General features: G+C 37.4%; 1 protein-coding gene across 2 annotated transcripts in view; it reads right to left on the bottom strand.

Moving 5' to 3' along the window:
* The window catches only part of NUP155 (nucleoporin 155), a 29,960-nt gene extending 10,432 nt beyond the window's left edge, over positions 1-19,528 (bottom strand). The window contains exons 1-23 of one of the 2 annotated variants that reach the window (XM_039567329.1): positions 19,304-19,528; positions 18,116-18,253; positions 17,701-17,797; positions 16,561-16,631; positions 15,630-15,722; positions 14,705-14,871; positions 14,164-14,269; positions 13,542-13,615; positions 13,142-13,233; positions 12,914-13,011; positions 12,676-12,828; positions 12,290-12,390; positions 10,654-10,824; positions 9,507-9,617; positions 8,532-8,626; positions 6,727-6,815; positions 5,361-5,423; positions 4,341-4,400; positions 4,085-4,235; positions 3,154-3,220; positions 2,134-2,252; positions 1,828-1,931; positions 493-626 (exon numbers count right to left, since the gene is read on the bottom strand). In XM_039567329.1, the coding sequence (XP_039423263.1) occupies positions 493-626; positions 1,828-1,931; positions 2,134-2,252; positions 3,154-3,220; positions 4,085-4,235; positions 4,341-4,400; positions 5,361-5,423; positions 6,727-6,815; positions 8,532-8,626; positions 9,507-9,617; positions 10,654-10,824; positions 12,290-12,390; positions 12,676-12,828; positions 12,914-13,011; positions 13,142-13,233; positions 13,542-13,615; positions 14,164-14,269; positions 14,705-14,871; positions 15,630-15,722; positions 16,561-16,631; positions 17,701-17,797; positions 18,116-18,253; positions 19,304-19,439 (2,490 nt within the window). In that variant the 5' untranslated portion in view covers positions 19,440-19,528. The remainder of the gene's footprint in view (positions 1-492; positions 627-1,827; positions 1,932-2,133; positions 2,253-3,153; positions 3,221-4,084; positions 4,236-4,340; positions 4,401-5,360; positions 5,424-6,726; positions 6,816-8,531; positions 8,627-9,506; positions 9,618-10,653; positions 10,825-12,289; positions 12,391-12,675; positions 12,829-12,913; positions 13,012-13,141; positions 13,234-13,541; positions 13,616-14,163; positions 14,270-14,704; positions 14,872-15,629; positions 15,723-16,560; positions 16,632-17,700; positions 17,798-18,115; positions 18,254-19,303) is intronic. The other variant, XM_039567330.1, reaches the window with a different exon arrangement.
* Positions 19,529-19,807: the final 279 nt, after the last annotated feature.

Raw genomic sequence — 19,807 nt, 5'->3', positions numbered from 1 at the left:
ACCCTGCTTTGAGAGTCGATTAGATTATTCACCCCACTGCAGAGGGGACAGATGATCTCCAATGGTTCCTTCCAGGCTCAGGTATTCTGTGGTAAATTCTGGAACCCCACTTACACAGAAGAGGAAGGACGCTACTACCATATTGTTCTCCATCTTTCATCAACACTAAGGCAAAGAGTGAATACCACTTGGCTAGAAAATATTGGTCTATTCATTTCAGCACATTTTGCAGAATGTGCTTAAGGTAAAAAACCAGTAATTTATAAAATCAGATTCAGTATTAACTATCAATAAAACTAAAACAATTTGTTAGTGACACTTCCAATTTCATAAAATTGACTGATTATGTCAATACTACGTATCAGTCTCTTAAACATTTGTAACCTGAATAAAAATTTACAAATAATCATCCTTTGGGAATACTTACATAGCAAAAGAAATTCAGGTGATAAGTACAAACAAATTAAAATTGTATCCAGATCCAGACCTTACCTTCTGAAGCTCACCTACAGCAACACTGAATTGGTGCTCACATAGCAACTTCCATAAAGCCAGTGCCTGGCAGGTTTTGCGAACAAGCTGCTGGATGCCTTGAAGTGAGTTCTTCTCAGTTAGCTGTGCCTCAGCTGAAAAAGCAGAGATTGCCAGCACATAATTGTTCTACATATTTCAAATAAGCATGTAAGTTTTTGAGGTTTTTCAGTAACAACCTCCTTAAATTTCTGGTTTGTTTTTTTTTTTTTTCTTTTCCATTCTTGATTAATGCTGTCTAGCTCTCTTGGGAGATAACCACCATGTCAACTCTGCCCCAAAACAAATATAATCTGTTAACATTTAATTCAAACTATGCAACAAAGGAGTCAGACACTCTGAAAAAGAAGTATGGTTTCCTGTGAATGCACTAGATTTACATATCAGCCTTAAATTTTTACTTTTTTTTTTTTCAAAAATAGCTATCATAAATGTATTTCTGACCTGTATTTACTTGTAGAGAGAACAATTACGATAACAACTGTGGTCAATACTGTCTACACTATTCCAAAAACTAAAACATTTAAATCTGGTAGGATGTATTCTATTAACTGCAAGGATAATGTGTTCATACTTGTAACTTGGTGGAACGTAATTGCAACAATTTATGTGTGTACTTTTGAGTGCTTACACTTCACAGATGAGGTAACAATAATTACATTGTGTCATTTAGCAACCCAAAAGGATTTATGAACTTAGTAACAAATAAAAATAAAGAATAAAATTATTAAAGGTCAACCAAATCCTACATAGTGACTTACATAAAACTTTTACATCTGCACTATTAAAAATCCAGGATTATACTAACATGGACCACAAACATCCTTAATTCCATACATGCAGCTGCAACACTTCCCAGCTTGCCTGCAAGTGCTGGGGAAAAGCTGCACTATAAGAGAACAAGAATTCAAATGGGCTTTGTGACAGACGTCATATTTCTAAACAAAATTTTGTAGATATTTCAATGACTGTACCTTTGAAAATCTGCACTACAGTAATTTTTTTAATAGGAATTGCGCTCACTTGTCTCACAAAACAACTGCTTGACAAATGCTATCCTGTAAATATAAACAGGTGTGCAGCTACTAAATACTGTGAGGAGATTAAACAACCTTATCCATAATGGAGAACATTAGGAAGGAAAAAACAGAGACAAGTGTGCAAAAAAATGGCATAACGTAAAATTTGTGTGGAAAAAAAGGCCTTTTTATTCAGAGGCTTTCATAAGAAAAGTGAGAAAGGCAACATCCAAATGCATCATTCCCTGATACTTTCTGTTCAAAAATTATTACGTACCATGATATTTCCTTTGGAGTTCTTGCTGGACTTGCTGAGAACTTCCACCATCAGGCCGCATAAAACCCAGGAGCCTCTGCTGTAGATTGGCTGGTGTGCTGAAACTGCAAATTAAGAAAAACCCCAACAAACGCTAATATGATTACAAAAACTGAATCTTTTAATGATGAATCTAACAAACTAATTTTAGCATCTGAATATTGAAGCTGGAGATCATACAAACACTTCAACTTTACAAACACATATGGTAGTTTTTCAAAAGCTGGACATTAAATTCCACATGTAAATTTACCACAGTTAATATACCTTGGGTTTCCAAGTGCTCCTACTGTAGCAAACTGTGAATTTCTATCCAGAAATTCTTGTAAACCTTTTAGTTCTTGTAGCACACATTCCAGCATACGGGATGGAACACTGCTTTCTATCTGCAAAAGAAAGCAAACTTCTTTACAGAAAGCTGGGTTTTCCCACATCTTTTTCCAAAAAATTTCCATTTTAAGCTAATGTCACTGAAAAGACAAATAAGAGGGTACAAGAAATAAATTGTGTGTTAGTAACAGATCTCTAGAACACAACACGATTATACCACATTCATTGAGGCGGCACACACGTGAAGAGGCAGGAGTCCTCTGAAGATACACTGTATTCAAGATGCCCCTCTGATAACTAAATCAGCTATGCTTTACTACTTCCAACTCTAAACTAGAACAAGGATTGAGCACTGCCAAAACACAGAGTATAACTGCCGAAGTCTTCCAGAGTCTCCCAGTTACCTTAGGAGGTAGGATGAGAAAAGCTCATGCAGCAGTAAATTTGCAGTGCTCAAATTACTCAGATCAGGATTCTACCAACAGCCACAGCCAGAAAAGATTTTATTTTGATCATGGACAAAAAGTGAAACAGCAAGATGTTAGGAAAATGATGGAAATTTTTTTGTGTCCTTCCATTAACTGCAGTGACTATCCCAAACCACTAAAGCATTTTATTTTTCGGGTTTGTCTGGAGGGCATATGCAGAAACCCTAAGTGAGTATTAAGGAAGTGCTATCTAGTAAACGTGGAGAAAACTGGCCATTGCCAATTAAAAGCAGAGATTAAATTAGTTTGGTTTCTTAGAAAGTAACATTAGAAAGAATACCTTAAAAAGACAACTAATGCTCAGTTAAGAGCTCAGCACTTATGAAAACAATGACATGACAAACGATGGGTTTTGTACCTAACAGTTTATAACTGGGCATGGAAGTTAAAAAGGACCTCAGAAGTTTAAAAGGACTTAAGACAAATACTAAAAGAAACTTTTAAGAAAACAGAATAATCTTTTACATACTGCAACAACTTCTCGATTGCCACTTTTGAAAACTCGCTCCACGACTATACTGCCATCCCAAATATTTCTGAAAAACAAAACAGTTTGTGTTAAAAACCAAGTCATTTAAGCAAGTATTTTTGCAAGTTTTCTATGTATAATTTCTTAAAAAAGAATTATTAAAACTTTAAAGTTGAAAGTCTAAAATAAGGATTAATTTTGATGAAAACTACTAATATTTGATGAAAACGATTTTGATTGAAAAATATTCAAAAAAGTAGCCATTATATAATTATGAATGACACAGATATAAGTAATTAATAAAATTCCAGATTTTAAAACTTTGATTAAATTAAATTTGACACTTTCAAATACTATAGATGAATATGATTCCCGGGAAATAGAGTGCAAACAAATTAGTGTAGTAACAAAAATTTCTTTCCCAGTCAGCATGCAGAGAGATCACCAACATATGCAGAGTTCTGTTCTTGCTTGGTTTGTTTAGGGCTGAGCATCCAAGGTAACAGAATCTTTAGTGCTGCTTCACTGCTCTGACTTGAGCATTCTGATTAAAGATTCTTAATAGAAGTTATTTAAAGCCAAGACTTTGATCTTGTAAGTCCTTCTGCATTTTTGTTTCGTCCTTCCGTAGGAGTTTAAAACACACATAGGTTTGAAAAATAAAACTTCAGTTTTCAGAGTTGTGTTTATGCACTCGATTGCAGGCTCAGTATCTAAGCAACTCTCCAGCCCTAAGCATTCAGTGAATGTATTATTACTAAAAGAGCTGCAAAGACAATGTATTATATAGACAGGTATTTAATAAATACAACATTAAAATTTACTAATTTCCAATTTAAATGCTATTAATATAGAATGCACCCAAGCATTAGTGCAAAGAAAAACTACAAAACAAATTGAGTGACAGAATCTCTTTTTACAAAGACCTCACCCTATAATCCGAGCAAAGTATATGCAGATTCCATTGTGTCTTCCAGAAAATACTATCTCGGGGCCCATCATTCCACTAATGGATGTACCAGGGTGAGACATGGAATTTCCAGAAGGAAACATGGGAGTTGACATAGCAGTAGGTTGTAAACCTAGGGTAAAAATAGGTAAATATTACTCCTTTGAATGCCAATAAAAAAGCCTAGTTGAAAAAAAAAAAAAAAAAAAAAAAAAAAAGAAAGAAAAGAAGGTGTTACCTTGCCCAGATGTCAAAATGCTAGGATTAGAATATGGACTATCAACAGTCAAAGGGGAACCTAAAAAGGGAAAAGAAATAAAAGTAAGGTTGTTAAACACAGTCCAAACCACACCCCCCCAATCTAACACATAAAGTATAAAGCAGCAAAGTTGTTAAATCAAATACTTTAAATGCTTTATTTATAGTTTATTTACAGTTAAGTATCAAATTGCACTCATTCCTTATCAACGAACACTCCACAAGTGAACCAAATGGATACACTTCCTTCAAGTGCAGTTGAAGCAGCATTTTTTTCCCAGCATTCATGTGTTATTTACTGCACATCATCTGTTGTCTGCACTGGGTATATTGTCTGCATACTTTTTGTTGTTCCTCACCTTCTGAATGCTGAACACTGGTAATATTACTTTTTATTTTTACATGGGGAAGATGGACAAACACTACAGCAACACTGCTAACTCAAAACACTTAGTCTGAGACTGTCCACAGCCTCAAGTTCAGTCATGAATACTCAATCTCCTCCTGAAAATTAAGTCTGAATATCTAACTTACAACCTCAAAATATCAGGAACATGCGTGGTCATCTACAAAAATGTCCACATTAGGAAGCAAGATGATGTATCACAGAAAAGGCAAGAAAATCAGCATTCTGAAAATTTGGCTTCTATCAAAGAATCAGTTCTTGCCTAATTTCCTACAGTTCTCTCAACTTGGCAACACACAACAGCACATAGGATAACACAGTGCCAATGCATTCTCAAGAGCACATGGTCTTGTGTGCCAAGCAAAGCACAAACTCGCCGAAAAGCAGCATGCAAATGCGTGACTAGACTTTGAACAGTGGGAAAAAGATGGAAATAAGTTAAAGGCACCTGGCCTTTTAATGCTAACATTATTGTAATGTAGTTTCACATGCAAAATTATGAGGTGGTTTAATGAATTTCTGTTAGCAGTGTCTGACCCACCACATGGGACATCCACAATATCAGAATCTTAATTTCACATGACAGTTCTCTACCCTTTGAGCAAACTGAGAAAGTAGAAGGAGAAGAATGGTGCCATCTTCCACCTGGACCTGTTACTGAAGCAAAATGGAAACATCTGCTTTGATACTAGGTTTGAAAGAGGCATTTATGACAATGACAAAAATATGCAAACATTTTGACTTGGGAAAAGTACACTTACTTCTAAAATGAGTCCCCTTGTTGACTATAGAGCTTCCTGTTATTTCCCCCACAACTTAATTCTTAGTCTGCTACTAGCACCTGTTCTTCCCACAGCTGCCATTCTCTCAAACTCAGATTTAATTTTACATACTTATGCCTTTCCTCAGCTCTTGCCCATACTGTTACCGTTCCACACCATAAGGGTTGGAAAGTGATGACACTGATTCATTAAAACTAGTCACTGTTCTTAGTATTTTAATAGTAGTTAAGAATTCTGAAAAACAGGGTCAACTGCTTTTCCTAAACTTCATCCTAGTTCAGCACATTTTTCTCCAATACTTAGGAATTTGGGTATGTGTCAAAATATGGTAGTAAAATTGAATTTCTTTGAATTCCAGGCAAACAAGTTTATTTCCCAAGTCCGTTGTGTAAAATCAAATGCCACATGTCAGATAAAGGTAGAGGATCTTATACATAAATGAATTATTGACAAAAAATAGTAATTAATTTAATTCAGTATTTCAATCAGAGTTTCAAATTCATCATTATGAATTTCTTTTTCAGAAACCCTTCAAATATGGAATTGAGTGACACATATTAAGGGACAGCAACTGAAGAAATGTAAGTGAATCTGAGAATTCAAAAAGGCCTCCACTCCAAGAAGCATCAAATTCTGAGGAGAAACAATAAGCACTTTTGTCCTTTGTAGGTGGCACTGAAGACTGAAGCAGAAACCAAATGCTGAAGACAGAGCTTTTAAAGGGAGAAGTCATTCCAAATGACTAGCTCATTTCTTGATCAAATTTCTTCTTCCTTCTCATAAGCAGTATCTGTAGAGGTATGACAATGACCCTGTAGGAAGATACTGTTATAGCTACACAGCAACCAACTAAGCTTTGTGAAGTCTAAAATATATTATTGATAAGTTGTTCTCTGGCTGCTGAAATGACTCTGGAAATAACAAATGTATACTTTCTTCACAGTGTCTTAACAGAGTATATGCAACATGGACACATAATTTCAGATAACAAGACCTCCTCACCAAATCCAAAAATCACTCAAGAGAAATGGAAAAAGCTCTTGTCATTAACTAGCCAGTAAGTGAAAAAAACCCAGTCTATTTCAGACAAAAAGAACACAAGTACTTGTGAGAAGACAAAACACAACATATTCAAGGGAAAAAAACCTGTCCAAAACTATGAAATGCTTGCTACATACCTGCAGAAACAGGAGAACCCAAAATAGGTCCAACGTTGCTGGGAGGAGGCAGAGCTGATGGAAATCTCATTTGTGCTTCTCCACCATACCTAAAGTTTGCAAAACCAAAAATTCTCAACATGTCACGCACAGCCCATTCAATTTTCATGCCTTTGAGAACTAACAGAAGTTTTGTGCTTCTTCTAAATTGGGGAATAAAATCCCAGTGTCATTTTAAAGAGAAATTTACCAATTTCAAAGTCAGGCTTATGCTTTAGTATCTTTTCAAGGTTTGCTACTACAGGGAAGTGGAAAGAAAGGCACAGTTGAGATGACCCATGGCTGTCCTTCTACCTTCCACAAGTAATTTCTATTCATGTCTATCCTATAGTGTTACATGAGCACTTTGCTACGTCTTCCCTTGCTAACTCCAGAGTTATCATCCACATTTGGTCTCAGATTTTGTGATGAAATTGAGTTTAATAAAGAGCAACTGTTCACAACCTACTGAAAACAGCTGACTGACTTTAACACCTGCACAAGTTTTGGCAAGGAAAAAGATTTTTGGGAACATAACACTCCAAGCTGCACATTTTATCATCACTCTCAACAGCCATATCTTACCAAAACCTGTTTTCTCTTCCTGCGAGGACAGCAAAAAGACCCACAATATAGGGTCACAAGAACCTTGTGAGGTTCAACAAGGCCAAGTGCAAGGTGCTGCACCTGAGTTGGGGCAATCCCAGACACAGCACAGATTGGGGAAAGAACTCACTGAGGGCAGTCCTGTGGAGAAACGCTTCGGGGTTCTCATGGATAAAGAGTTGGAAATAAACCAACAGTCTGCCAAAAAAGCCAACGCTGTCCTGAGCTGCATCAAAAGAGGAGTGGTCAGCAGGTTGAGGAAAGTGATTCTCCCCTTACAGTCTGTCCTTGTGACACCCCACCTGCACACCCTCACTGCATCCAGCTCTGGGGTCCTCGCTGCAAGAAAGAGTTTGGACCTGCTGTAACAGGTCCAGAGGAGGCCATGAAGACCATCAGGGTGTTGGAACAGCTCTGCTATGAAGACAGATTGAGAGCTGGGGTTGTTCAGCTGGGAGATGAGAAGACTCTCGGGAGAACTTATAGCATGTTCCAGGACTTAAAGGGTGCCTTATAAAAATCAGTGAAGAGCAACTTTTCACAAGAGCAGATAGTGATAGGACAAGGAGGAACGGTTTCAAACTAAAAGATCAAAGAGATTTAGGTTAGGTATTAGGAAAAAATTCTTTACTGTGAGGTAGGTGAGGCACTGGAAGAGGCTGGCCAAAGAAGTTGAGGATATTGCATTCATTAAAGTATTCAAGGCCAGGATGGATGGGGCCTACAGCAACATGATCTAGTGGGTGGCATGCCTCCCCACAGCAGGATGGTTGAAACTAGATGATCTTTAAGGTCCCTTCCAACCCAAACCATTTTGCAACTCCCTGCATATACCAACTTCATTAAGGCAGCCAATGACAATACACCACACCAAGGATATGCAGTACTTAGGACATATGGATTGCAATTTAATCCTCCAGAGTGGAAGCTCATACTTTGTCACTCACATTGTACTGGAAAAAACAAACAAAACTAAACAACAACTACAGCTGAAGCAACCAACCAACCAAAAAAAACACCTCACAAAACCCAAAACCACCACCACCACCAAAATATGAACACCTATAACCAAAAGTCACTGGGCCCTGAACTGGCAGCAGGTTAAAAAGTCTGTAGAAATGTTTAGTGCTGTGGTGATCCTGAGCATAATATTCAGAATGACACACAGAATTGAAACTTACCTGAAGAATGCTCGAGTAGCCCAGGCAGATACTTCTCTATCACAGGCAGCATTAGAACAGGCCAAAATAAGGCAAGTGGCACAGGCCTGATCCTCCTAGAGCATATTACACTGTCAGTGTGTTGCCTTACCTCAAGTAGGTGATAAAAGCATAGAAGTTATATTCCTCAGTAACTAAAACAGTAAATACTTCCTGCAAAATTTTATTTAGAAGCCAGGGAAATCGGCTCTTCCCCATTACAGACAAGAAGTGAATCCTAGCAAGCTAATCCTCTGTATCAGGTAAATTTTAGCCATACAGTTTTTGCAAACTCAGTGCTATTCCTTGTATGGAACAATCTCCATGCCTGACACTTGAGTAAGATTCATGCAATTTCTGTAAGAACATAAATTACCATTGTGTTTCAAGAAAAAACACCTGCATAAATCAGTGTTTGCATATTCTAATAACATATCAATTATGTCCTATCCATGCACAAGAAAATAGATTATTACAATGAACATTCACTATAGATACTACACAATACTAGTCATATTAAAACTGTAATCTACAATAACCAAATTTCTCCTTGTTTGTTGTTTACCTTAAAGAAAAACAGCTGCTAATAAAAAAAATACCCAGACCAATTATACACATTTCTCCTGGCCTTCAAAATATAAAAACCCCTTGTAGTGATTGGAATCCAGCTTTTTGAGGAACTCTTCCTCTCCTGCTCTCAGATGAACTTCTTTCTAAACTAAGAACTGCATTAGACTTCTGCATACAAGATGTACAGGAATTTCAGGGGAAGTGAACTACATGTTTGTTTTTAGATACCATAAAACAAGAAATTATTTCTCTATACAATTTAGCTATATGTAGACAATAGAAAAAATTATCGCTTTAACTGGCAAATGAAACGTTGACCAGAAGATTGCAGCAACAACGAAAGGACTACAAATCTTCCATTTTTCATAACGCATCAAAAGCTCTTACCTGATGCAACTTAAAAAATCTCTCAATCTCTTCTCCATCTCCACCTGTATTGCTCACAAGCAGATGACGCAGCTGATCAACAGGTCTGAGTTTATGAAACATAAAGCTTCCCTAAAAGTAAGACAAAGCAAGTGAGAATAAAGTGGTCTTTACTGTGTTTCACCCCAACACATTCATCTCCATGATGTTTATCTTTAGCATTTTGAGTTTTCCACTGTTGCACCATCGGATCAAAACGTACCTGGTGCCCAAAGCCCAGCTGCCATTCACTAGTAAGTCTATGAAAGATAAAGTACTGCAATGACTATAAACTCTACATAAACTGAGTTAATTTTACTGTTCTTACCCTAACACAAAGGATAGAATATAAGCATATACAAGTATAGTAGAAAAGAAAGGCTCTGTGCATCTTGCAAATCCTGAAAACTGTCTGGAAGAAAAATGCTCTAAGAATTCAAGGCATGGGAAAGACTTCACAATAATCACCTTCCCTGCATTCAAACTAACTACTGGAAAGGACCCAATTAATGTCCTCAACAAAACAACTCCTATTAAACAAATGCAGCTTGCAGGTCTAGAGTTTGCAAGACATTAATATTTAAACACTTTTTGTTTTAAATAGCATATTGGTCAAGATATTGAGTGCCTAAAATATTGCTAAATGTAATCAGAAAACTAGGAAAGTTCATTTCTTTCTCTTTGTGGGTTTGTTTTTTAAAACCCACTCAAAAAACCCCTTTTGGGACTTCTTCTATGACGAATAAAAAATTATTAATTCAAATTTTAATTGCCAACAATATTTACTTGAACTTACTGTATTTTCTGGACAGACAGTGACTGTTTCAATTTCATATAATCAAGAGCATAACTGAAGCTGAAAACACTTTCCAGATGATTTGTATCTGCAAGTGTTTCTGGAGAGCAACAAATACTATTGATATACTGTATAAGAGAAGTTGGTCTAAAAACTTTTGACTAAATTTAAAATAGGTATAGATAGTTTCAGCAATCTTCTTCCTTATTCCGATTCATGTTCACAATATAATTCTTAAAACGTATCTTAAACGAATCATGTACAGGTTTAGATGAGTTGTCCAATTTTATACTTGTTCTTCTGATTACCTGTACCAAGAAAAGTAATACTCACCTGGGCTGAAAGCAGAACAAACTTCTTAGGTGGCAGCATGTGTTGCTGCACAACAACGGGTGAATCAGTAATGGGAATAACGTCTTTATTTAGTGGTGTTACAATCTTTTGAACTTTAAATTCATCGATAGCAGAAAGAGCCCAGGAATGTCCATCAACACGGGTTGTCATCTGAAGAACAGATAAGATATTATCCAAAGCTTGGTCACAGACGTGGGCTTTGCACATCCATGGTTAATATTTTACTATTTACTGCTTAAAATTACACAGAATAGAATCTGCTTTTCACATAAGAAAACTCAAATAAAATAAGCAAGTTCTTGTACTGTCCAACAGAAACTTACCACCAAATTTACAGCTATATATACACTGCTGCTTTTAGGAGAAAGGGAATAATATATTGCTTCTTTTGGGGCACGGGGATAGTAAAATGTTTAGTAGTATCATGTAATAGTTGTTTATGTAATAGTTTTTTTACATTTAAATGTTTTACATTTAAATGTAAAACAACTTGCAAAGTAAGGCTGCTACAATATAAACAGCAACCATCTACTAACCATATCAGAGGTAAGTACCATAGGCATCCTGAATTTAAATGAATTCTAAAAGAATCAAGAAAAGCTGCAACTGAATCACTAAAGTTTACAAAACTTTCACAGCTGGCAGTAGTACTTCAAATATAGAATGTCAGGAAGAGACACACACTTGTGAAGACATTCCATAAAACTATGTATGCTAACAAGGAAGAACTGCTGCTCAAGAACACGCTACAGTTTTATTTGGGAAACCCAGCTGTTACTGCCAAATGCCTTGAGAAAAAAAGAGGTTGGCACTTGGGATATTTATGTGTAAGTTTTTGCAGGGAAGAGATCTGAAGCAACTATCAAGTTCCTTTTAAAGTTATTAATTAAAACAGCAGATAAATCAAAATCTGACTTTGAAGCTTTTAACTTATACAGCCCCTCCATTCACTCCAACTCCTTCAGTAACACTATTTTTGACATGTCACTCCCCTACTTCAGCAGGAGACTTGAAACTTCTTTCAGAGATGAAATACGTATTGTCTCTGAACTGACACATAAGGCAACTAACCCCCTCCAAACCTCTATTACAAACACACTTATTGTAACAGTCAGGAAAATGAAAGTCAGAACCTCTTCTCATGAAAAAATAAAGAGATTAACCATGTGTGGATTTTAATGAAGACATGGCATGTAAGTTTAAATAAGGAATCCCCAAGTTTCTAGCATCTACATTTTAAACAATCTTTATCAAATTTTATCCTGATCAAGAAACACCATTATGGACTACGGACCATGTTTTTCTGTGCTTGTGCACAATATGCAGCATTGCTACAGACAGCAGTACTCTCAAATACATTAATTAGAAGTCAAGTCTTAGAAGTTGAGGCAATTGTTTTTGACCTTTAGCTTGCATCAAGCCAGAAAAGTTATGTTTGAACTAAGGATCCCTACTAAGAGAGACTTGTTCAGCTTTGTGAGAGTTTCCAAACTCTTCATGAAGTTTTCTGAGATCTACTTATTTCTCGCAGACAGTATTATTTGGGCATCTGATATTAGGAAAGAAAACATAATAGCTAGATTTCATCAAAATCATACAGAAGTTTGCTTTATACCTGTGTTTCCACCATTGGCTTTTGAAAAGGGAAAGAATCATGATTGACACACCACAGGATATCATTATCTTCATTTTCTGAAGCTGCCATCAGCAGGACCCCTAGCAAGAAACGCAATAGTAAGTCCTTATTAGAAGCAATCATCACGCATTAAATGCAAACTCATTAATTCATTCCTAAATTAGCAAAACTCAATCTTTCAGTCATTATCATAAGATCTGAATAGCAAATAATATCTCCTGGGTCTGTATGTCATATGGTTCTTCAAAAGGTTATTTTTAACACCATTTGCCATCTAAAAGGTAAAACTGATGTTTATGCAGATCAATGTAATAATGACGGTTACACAAAAGATAATCTCATCTGAGCCATGTTCCACTGCTTACCTTTGCTATAAAGAGCTCTGTGAACCTTTGCAGGCTTCTCTACGTTTGAAGAAGCTGAAAATCCAGGTGGCAAACGGACATGAACCAAAGTTAACATGGAAGGACGAGCTGTTGGATGTTTAAATTGTGAAGTACTAAAATACAGTCGGACACCTGAACAAAAGACGAAAAAAAATCACAAACTGTGCAGATACCATTTATCAGTTTAAACAGAGGGGTGGTAGCACTGCTTTTTTACCTGCATGTGTAATTGCTAGTAGTTGACAGTCTATGGATTCAGAATTTTCAATCACTGCTATTTGAACAATAGGCTTAAATACAGAACGATCAATTGTTCTGAAAAACAAAACAAAAAAACCCCAACACACTTTTACTTCAAAGAAATAGATAAACATTATTCAAAACCGTATTGTGAAACTATTGGCCTTAAAGGAAGCCTCTAATACTGTAATTGTCATGAACATACCTGGCAATGCTCCCTGCAGCAGAAACTATAGCATTTTGTGAAAGAGAAGTAACCCTGGTCATTCCTTGACCATCTTGCCCCAAATCATAAACCTGCAATTCAATAACACAACTTAGTGATTTATGAATGAATTAATAAATGCAGCCCCACCTATCAAGAAGCAACTCAAGCTGCATTTTTATTTCATACCCATGTTTCCATAGAATTGAGGCTACTCTTTCCTCAAAAAAAAAAAAGTATTTCAAGTCTTCAGCACACACATTGCTACAAGAAGATAAACAGGAATAAGGGCCTGACATAGCTATAGAGAAATCTCAGGTATTGAGGTAAACTTACGAACATATCTGTACATTATTACACACATTAGTAACAGACCAAAAAATCATAAGAAGTCACATACTTGCAGGACTCCTTTTTCTGAGCGAGTGTACAAGATATTTCGAGAGTTGTCAATGGCAATTTGAACTACAGGATCTGGAGAGGGGAGAAAAAAAGGAGAACCAGCAATCAACACTGGACTTGAGAAGGCAATTTTAGGACAGAATACCTAAAAAAATAATGAATTTTGAGTTAAAAAACCTGCAGTTTTGTTCAAACAAGACTGCTGCTGTAAGTGATTTAAAACAGCAATCAACTAACACAACTGCTAGTAAACAAACAACAAAACCCCAGAGCAAAAAACTGTATAGTTTCAAAATAATTTTTCACTAAGCAGTAGAAGAGGGCAAGATTATCCACTTACAGATTTTCCATGTTCATGGTGATCCCACTAAGCACATATTAATTTTTTGCTACAGATAACTAACTTTAGTCAGAAATGTCAATTTTTTCAGGCTTTGCTATCTATATCCTGAATTAGACACAGAATTTGTGCCGCTCTTTTATAATAATCAACCACTGTAAGTATCACTGGCAATAACTAAATGCTATGAGTAAGCAAAATATTCAGACTGACTTCTTGATAGTATTATTTTAAAACTTTACATTAAGTTATTGGCTAATTCTTTAACATCAGTACTTACCATCCTCTGAGAATGTGAATTGTAGCAATGAAGGAATAAGAAATGACAGCGCACTCTTTGAATGATTGATTTTTCTACAGCGCTGGCTAAACCAGCCTGCTTCAGCCTACAATTTAAAAGAAATACAGCATTGAAAGAAAAAGCAAAACAAAATCCAAACTAGATGCGATATTAAAAAAGTCATTAAAAGGACGAGCATGACAACAAGTAAAGATCTAACCACAAACTATTGACTTAACAAGTATGCATTATTCAATGGAAAGAAAACACTGATAATTAAAAGGAAAAATTTGCATTAAAAAAAGTGTGCAGATGTCACAATTTGAATTTTTTAAGTTCACCAAAACTGCACTGCTATTCCTCACATAATTACTACTTCTTCAAAGAAAATGCATCTACCCTAAGCTGTTGTGCAACCAAGCCATGCAACACAATTATAGAAGTAAAAAGACCGCAAACTTGACATGATTTAGAACTATTATTGCTGAGGTCCCACAACAGTGAAACAATGAAAAAACCTGAGTGTAAAACCCACAGTCACCTGGTATGCTACTTCATATAAGCAGCCATCTTTTCCTGCCAAAAAGATCCGCCCATTATCACTAGATGTGATTGCCAGGATGTAGGTGTTGTCAGTAGGGAGCGAATACAGAGGATCTGGTAGCAGCTGCATTCCTCCAGACATGCTGTCATTGAGCGATCCAGTACCTTCAACAAACAAACAAACAAACATAAATCCTCTTTAGTTTTTAAGCTATTTTAATAAATACTACAGGTCTGTGATAAGAAACATTTCAGAAACCAGAAAAAATTACAGCAAATTTCAGAGTTACTGAATACATTCTGGAACAGCTTTTGTCCAGTGTGAACTGCAGAGTAACAAATCCATTCTACATAGGTTTCCAAGGAAGGAAATGCATTGTTTTTAATTTCTGTAGACTGTTCTCTCCTCCAATTCACAGCAAGTCCAAAACAGGTTTCTACTTGTTTTCTCTTTCACATCGACATATTATTAAAAAAAAAAAAAGTAGTATAATTCTCATACTCTCACCGAACAATTTTTTTCTCTTAGTATACACGGCATAAAAACATGTTATCAGGTTCTCAATTTTTGTTGTTGGAGTACAAATGCCAATGAAATTCATGAACTCTATTCACCAGTTTCAAGATTCATGTTCCTGTCTTCTCTCTCCCTCCAACATGCTGTTTAATTAACCTGTTTCAAAAGCTCTTTTTACATTAAATCAGCAAGTAATAAAACTCAATGCGTCTCATGGAGTCCATGATCCAGCAAGTGCGCACACCATAAAAATTATCTTCCCTGCTTGTAACATGGTTTAAAGATTTAAAAACTAGAAAGGCACTTGGCACATGGGGATTTTTTTTAATATTTTGAGTGCCTACTAATAAAACTGATGTGTATTTGTTAATACACAACTGGGAATAAGGGGAGAAGAGAGAATTACCTGACTGTATATTAGAACAATGAAGCCCTAAAATCACAATATCCACAGGAGTAGCCAGAACAAGTAAGTGTCGTACATGAGGCTGGAAGATACCTAAATAAAAAAAGAAATTTTAGTTTGCACCCTGCTTCTCAGATCAGAATGATGTAAGCAAATAAATCCATTGGAAAGCCACATCAACTGATTAGACAGAGCAGTCACTTGTAAAGCTTAATGATCTGTGAAATTCTAGAATTAGAAAGGAGTATCAGCCAGCAGCTCAACTTCCATTTCATTAAACACAGGATATTTTAAATGACTTTTTTTTTACCAACATGCTTCTTTTAAACTCAACTCACTTGCCAGTTCAACTTTGACTTTAATGTTATCTAAGCAGTAGACACTGAAATAACTGTGAGGGCTATAAACCAGAATCTCATGGAAACTATCACCTGAATATGTAAATTTATAAACGTACAAATGTTAAAGCATGATGTGGCAAAAAAATGCAAGCTTATCAGTGTAAATAATTGTTAAACTATGCATTATTTTTGGCTTGTAATTAATTTCATAGTGTTTCTAGAATCAAAACAAACTCATATATCCTGTGTGTACATATATACACATACACAAAACACAGATTTTCACATATCATAGAATCACTGAGGCTGGAAAATACCTCCAGGACCACAGAATCCAATCTTGAGACTGAATGCTACCATGTCAACTAAACCATAGTACCAAGTGACACATCCATGCATTAAACACATATGCATGTTAATATCTACCCATATATAAAACACAGAACATCTTCTAGTTTTTATATTACTTTGTATTTTAATCGTAATATTTATATAAACTATTAATGCAGATATATATATATAAAGACTAAAAAAAATACACAGAAGGTTCAGTACTGTCCAATTCTAATCTCTGTCATAACATTCCTTACCTGCCTTTGGCTTTACAAGGCCCACTGCCAGAATAGTTTCACTGAGGCCATCAAAATAAGCCAGATCTCCTCTGTCAATAAGTAAACGAAAAACTGCATGAAATTTTTCATATAACATTACATAATAACATAGTAAATAAAATCAATGTATACTTAAAATTATTAATACTTTTGTAACACTCTGAAGCCATCTACATCTTTCAGTGAAAGCAGGTCATTCGAGCTGCTTGCAGCTCCTATAGTTGAGTTTCAAACATGAAATCCAACTGCGGTATTTTTTTTTTTGGATTTTGTTAATTCATATAGTCTACTCTGAATTACACAGCGCAGCATCTGCAATACTGATTAATGTCAAAAGAAGGAAATCACATGGGGGTTTTTCCTCCCATGAAAATTATCTGAAGCAAAAATTCCCAACTACCTCCCCAGTATCTATCACTAACACCATGAAGCACTGTTTTCTTTGGGGAATGTATTTAATACACTCTGACACAATGTAAATGTATAGATAGTAGCTAATCTGAACTTTATGCGTTTTAGGAAATGCAACAATATGTACAAAGCAATTCTTACTACACAAATGCTTACTGTGGGGGCAAATAAAGAAACGCACATGCAAACTATAAATTTATCAAAGCCATTTCAGAATCTAATGAACTTATTTTCAGTTTTACCCATCCATAAAATAAGCAACGATGGAGAGCTTCAATTACAATACTTCAAAATACTAATGCCCTATTACTCACCATTGTGGGAATGATTGGTCACTCTACATGCATCTCAGTACTTACTGAATCTATAAAAGTTAGGCAATTAGCGTAATTTGTATCTACTTTTTCAGCACAAGCAAAGCCTTTGCGTAAGTACAGAAGTAACTTCAGAATATTAGCAAAGTCTAACCAGAAGCAAATACATTTTCCTTTCTCTCATCTGTAGATGATTTGGCAGCAATATTACTAACTCTTACACATCCTTGAATACTCAGTATTCAAAAGTTTTAGTAAAACCTAAAAGAAATTAAGATCAGTGAAACTGAACAGCACATCTCTATGCTGCCAGTAAACAATCTTCCACTGCTGCAGTTGCTTAATTCTGGTACAATACCAATAAAACAACATCAGGAATGCATTCTCTACATACCCATCTTCATAGTTCCACATAAAGATGTCACTGTCAATGGTCAGCCAAGCTCTGCTGATCTCTGGAAATACTCCCATCATACAATTGCACTGCATATCTGAAGCACTGCTGATGTAAGGATTAAATGCATTTTGGGTAGCAAAGGCAAGGTCCTCTTCGGAGCATTTAAAAAAATCATTAACATGCTACACAAACTGTATACTTGAAAATTCTTCATATAGAAACCAATTCCACCAACAACTCTACACAAATACCTTGTTACCACTTAAGAGTGTTAGTAAGAGAACCTGAACAACATTAAAGTTTTTTGCTGGGAGTCTGACAAGAAGACTGGGGAAGAAAAATATGGAGGCAAGAAGTTTGTTTCTAATATTATTTCTTACACAATCTATGACATATATTTTCATAAGGATACGTCCAAACTGCTCCACTAGCTCTGGTGGAAGTGGGACTCGGCGGACTGAACTGATTTCTGGAAGATTGGGTATCGACAGCATACCTGGTCCTTGTAAAGGATAATCCATATCTGACATACCAGATACAGTAGGGCTACCTGCAAGAAAGAGCAGCAACAAAAAAAGTCTTGATGCTTGATGCTGCAGAAACTTGAAGTAAATGTAAGTACGAAGTAAACATGTAAGTATCACTACTCAAAAGATATGTGTGGACAAATGTTTCTGCAGGAGCAAAGCCACAAACAATACATCTAAGTCTCAAATCAGGTAAGAGCAAACAGATTTGCAAACAAACTCTTACTACAACTCATCTGGACCCCAGCCTACTCTTTACCCCCTTTTTTCTGTTACACCCTCCAATGCTTTTTTCATTGTATGGCCAGACATTCACATGAACAAGCCAGGAGCATATTCCTTCACCTAGAAAAGCTGACTGTACTTCCAGTACCGACTTAAAACACCCACATACATCCACTGTTTTATGTGCTGTGTATCCATGACGCTGCCAGAGCAGTTACACTGTGGCCATGCACATCACTGCACAACAGAACACAGATACTCTTTGTTTGCATCCAGCCACCTTTGCATATATATGACTAGAATATCTCTTCAGAGCCCACTCTGCCAGGCACTCGGCACTAATGGAGAAAGAAATGCTGCCTCCACGTGTTAAGGAGAACAAAACAAATATCTGATGGGAGAAAGTACACCTTATATCATAAGTGTGACACAAAGCTGCAAACAAAAAAAAAAAAAAAAAAAGCCAAAGAAGCTTAAGAGAGCTTTCCAGGCTGCTTGTAACTTAGGCGTGGTGGTGGGCACTTGGTTACCGTAAGAGCATTTTGCACGGAACTTCCCAATAGGAAGAACCTAAAACTAGGGCCGTTTTCTTCACCTTTTAGAGGAACATGAGGCACTTTAAACCCAGTCCTCCTGCACTGCTCACATCCACAACTCTGATCCGCGCACTGAAGCGGACACTGTACGGCCCATGCCTCACTCCGCGACCGAGACGCCTCCTCAAACCCGGCCCCAGTCCCCGAGCAGGGCCCACAGCCCGCAAGCGTGGCCGGCCGAGCCGCGCCGGCCGAGGCCGCCCCGCGGCGGGGCCCGGGGCCACAGGGACCGCGAGCCACAGTATCACTCACCGGGCGCCGGCACCGCCAGCAGCTCCGATAAGTCCGGGTAGCAGCGGTCGTCCTGGATCTGCCGGTCGATGATGCGGCCCGCGTTCTCCAGCGCCTCTTGGGCGGTCGGCGCGGCGGGGCTCATGGCTGCGGGCATCGCGACGGCGGTGACGGCGGCGACACACGGACAGCAGCCACACGGCGATGGCGGGGCCGCGCGCTCCCGCCGCTCCACCGCCCGCCCAATCCCGGCAGGCCCCGCGCGCCAGGCCGCTTCCGGCGGCGGGAAACGGGGGAGCGGAAGGGAGGGGGGCGGGGAAAAGGCGGCCGGGCTTGGGCAGCGGCTCCGGGGCGGGGAGGTGCTCGCTGCCGGAGGGGATGAGCGGAAGAGCTGAGTAAGAGGGGGCCTCGTCGATGTGCTTAAATATCTAAGGGGGGGGAGCGAGTGCCGAAAGGATGGACCAGGCTCTCCTCGGTGGTGTTGAGGAAGAGGGGAAGAGGCAATGGGCAGAAACTAATGCACAA

This window comes from Corvus cornix, chromosome Z (genome assembly GCF_000738735.6).
Source record: "Corvus cornix cornix isolate S_Up_H32 chromosome Z, ASM73873v5, whole genome shotgun sequence".
Classification (NCBI taxonomy): Eukaryota; Metazoa; Chordata; class Aves; order Passeriformes; family Corvidae; genus Corvus; species Corvus cornix.
The sequence above is the reverse complement of the archived record's forward strand: the minus strand, read 5'-3'. Positions and strand labels throughout refer to the sequence as shown.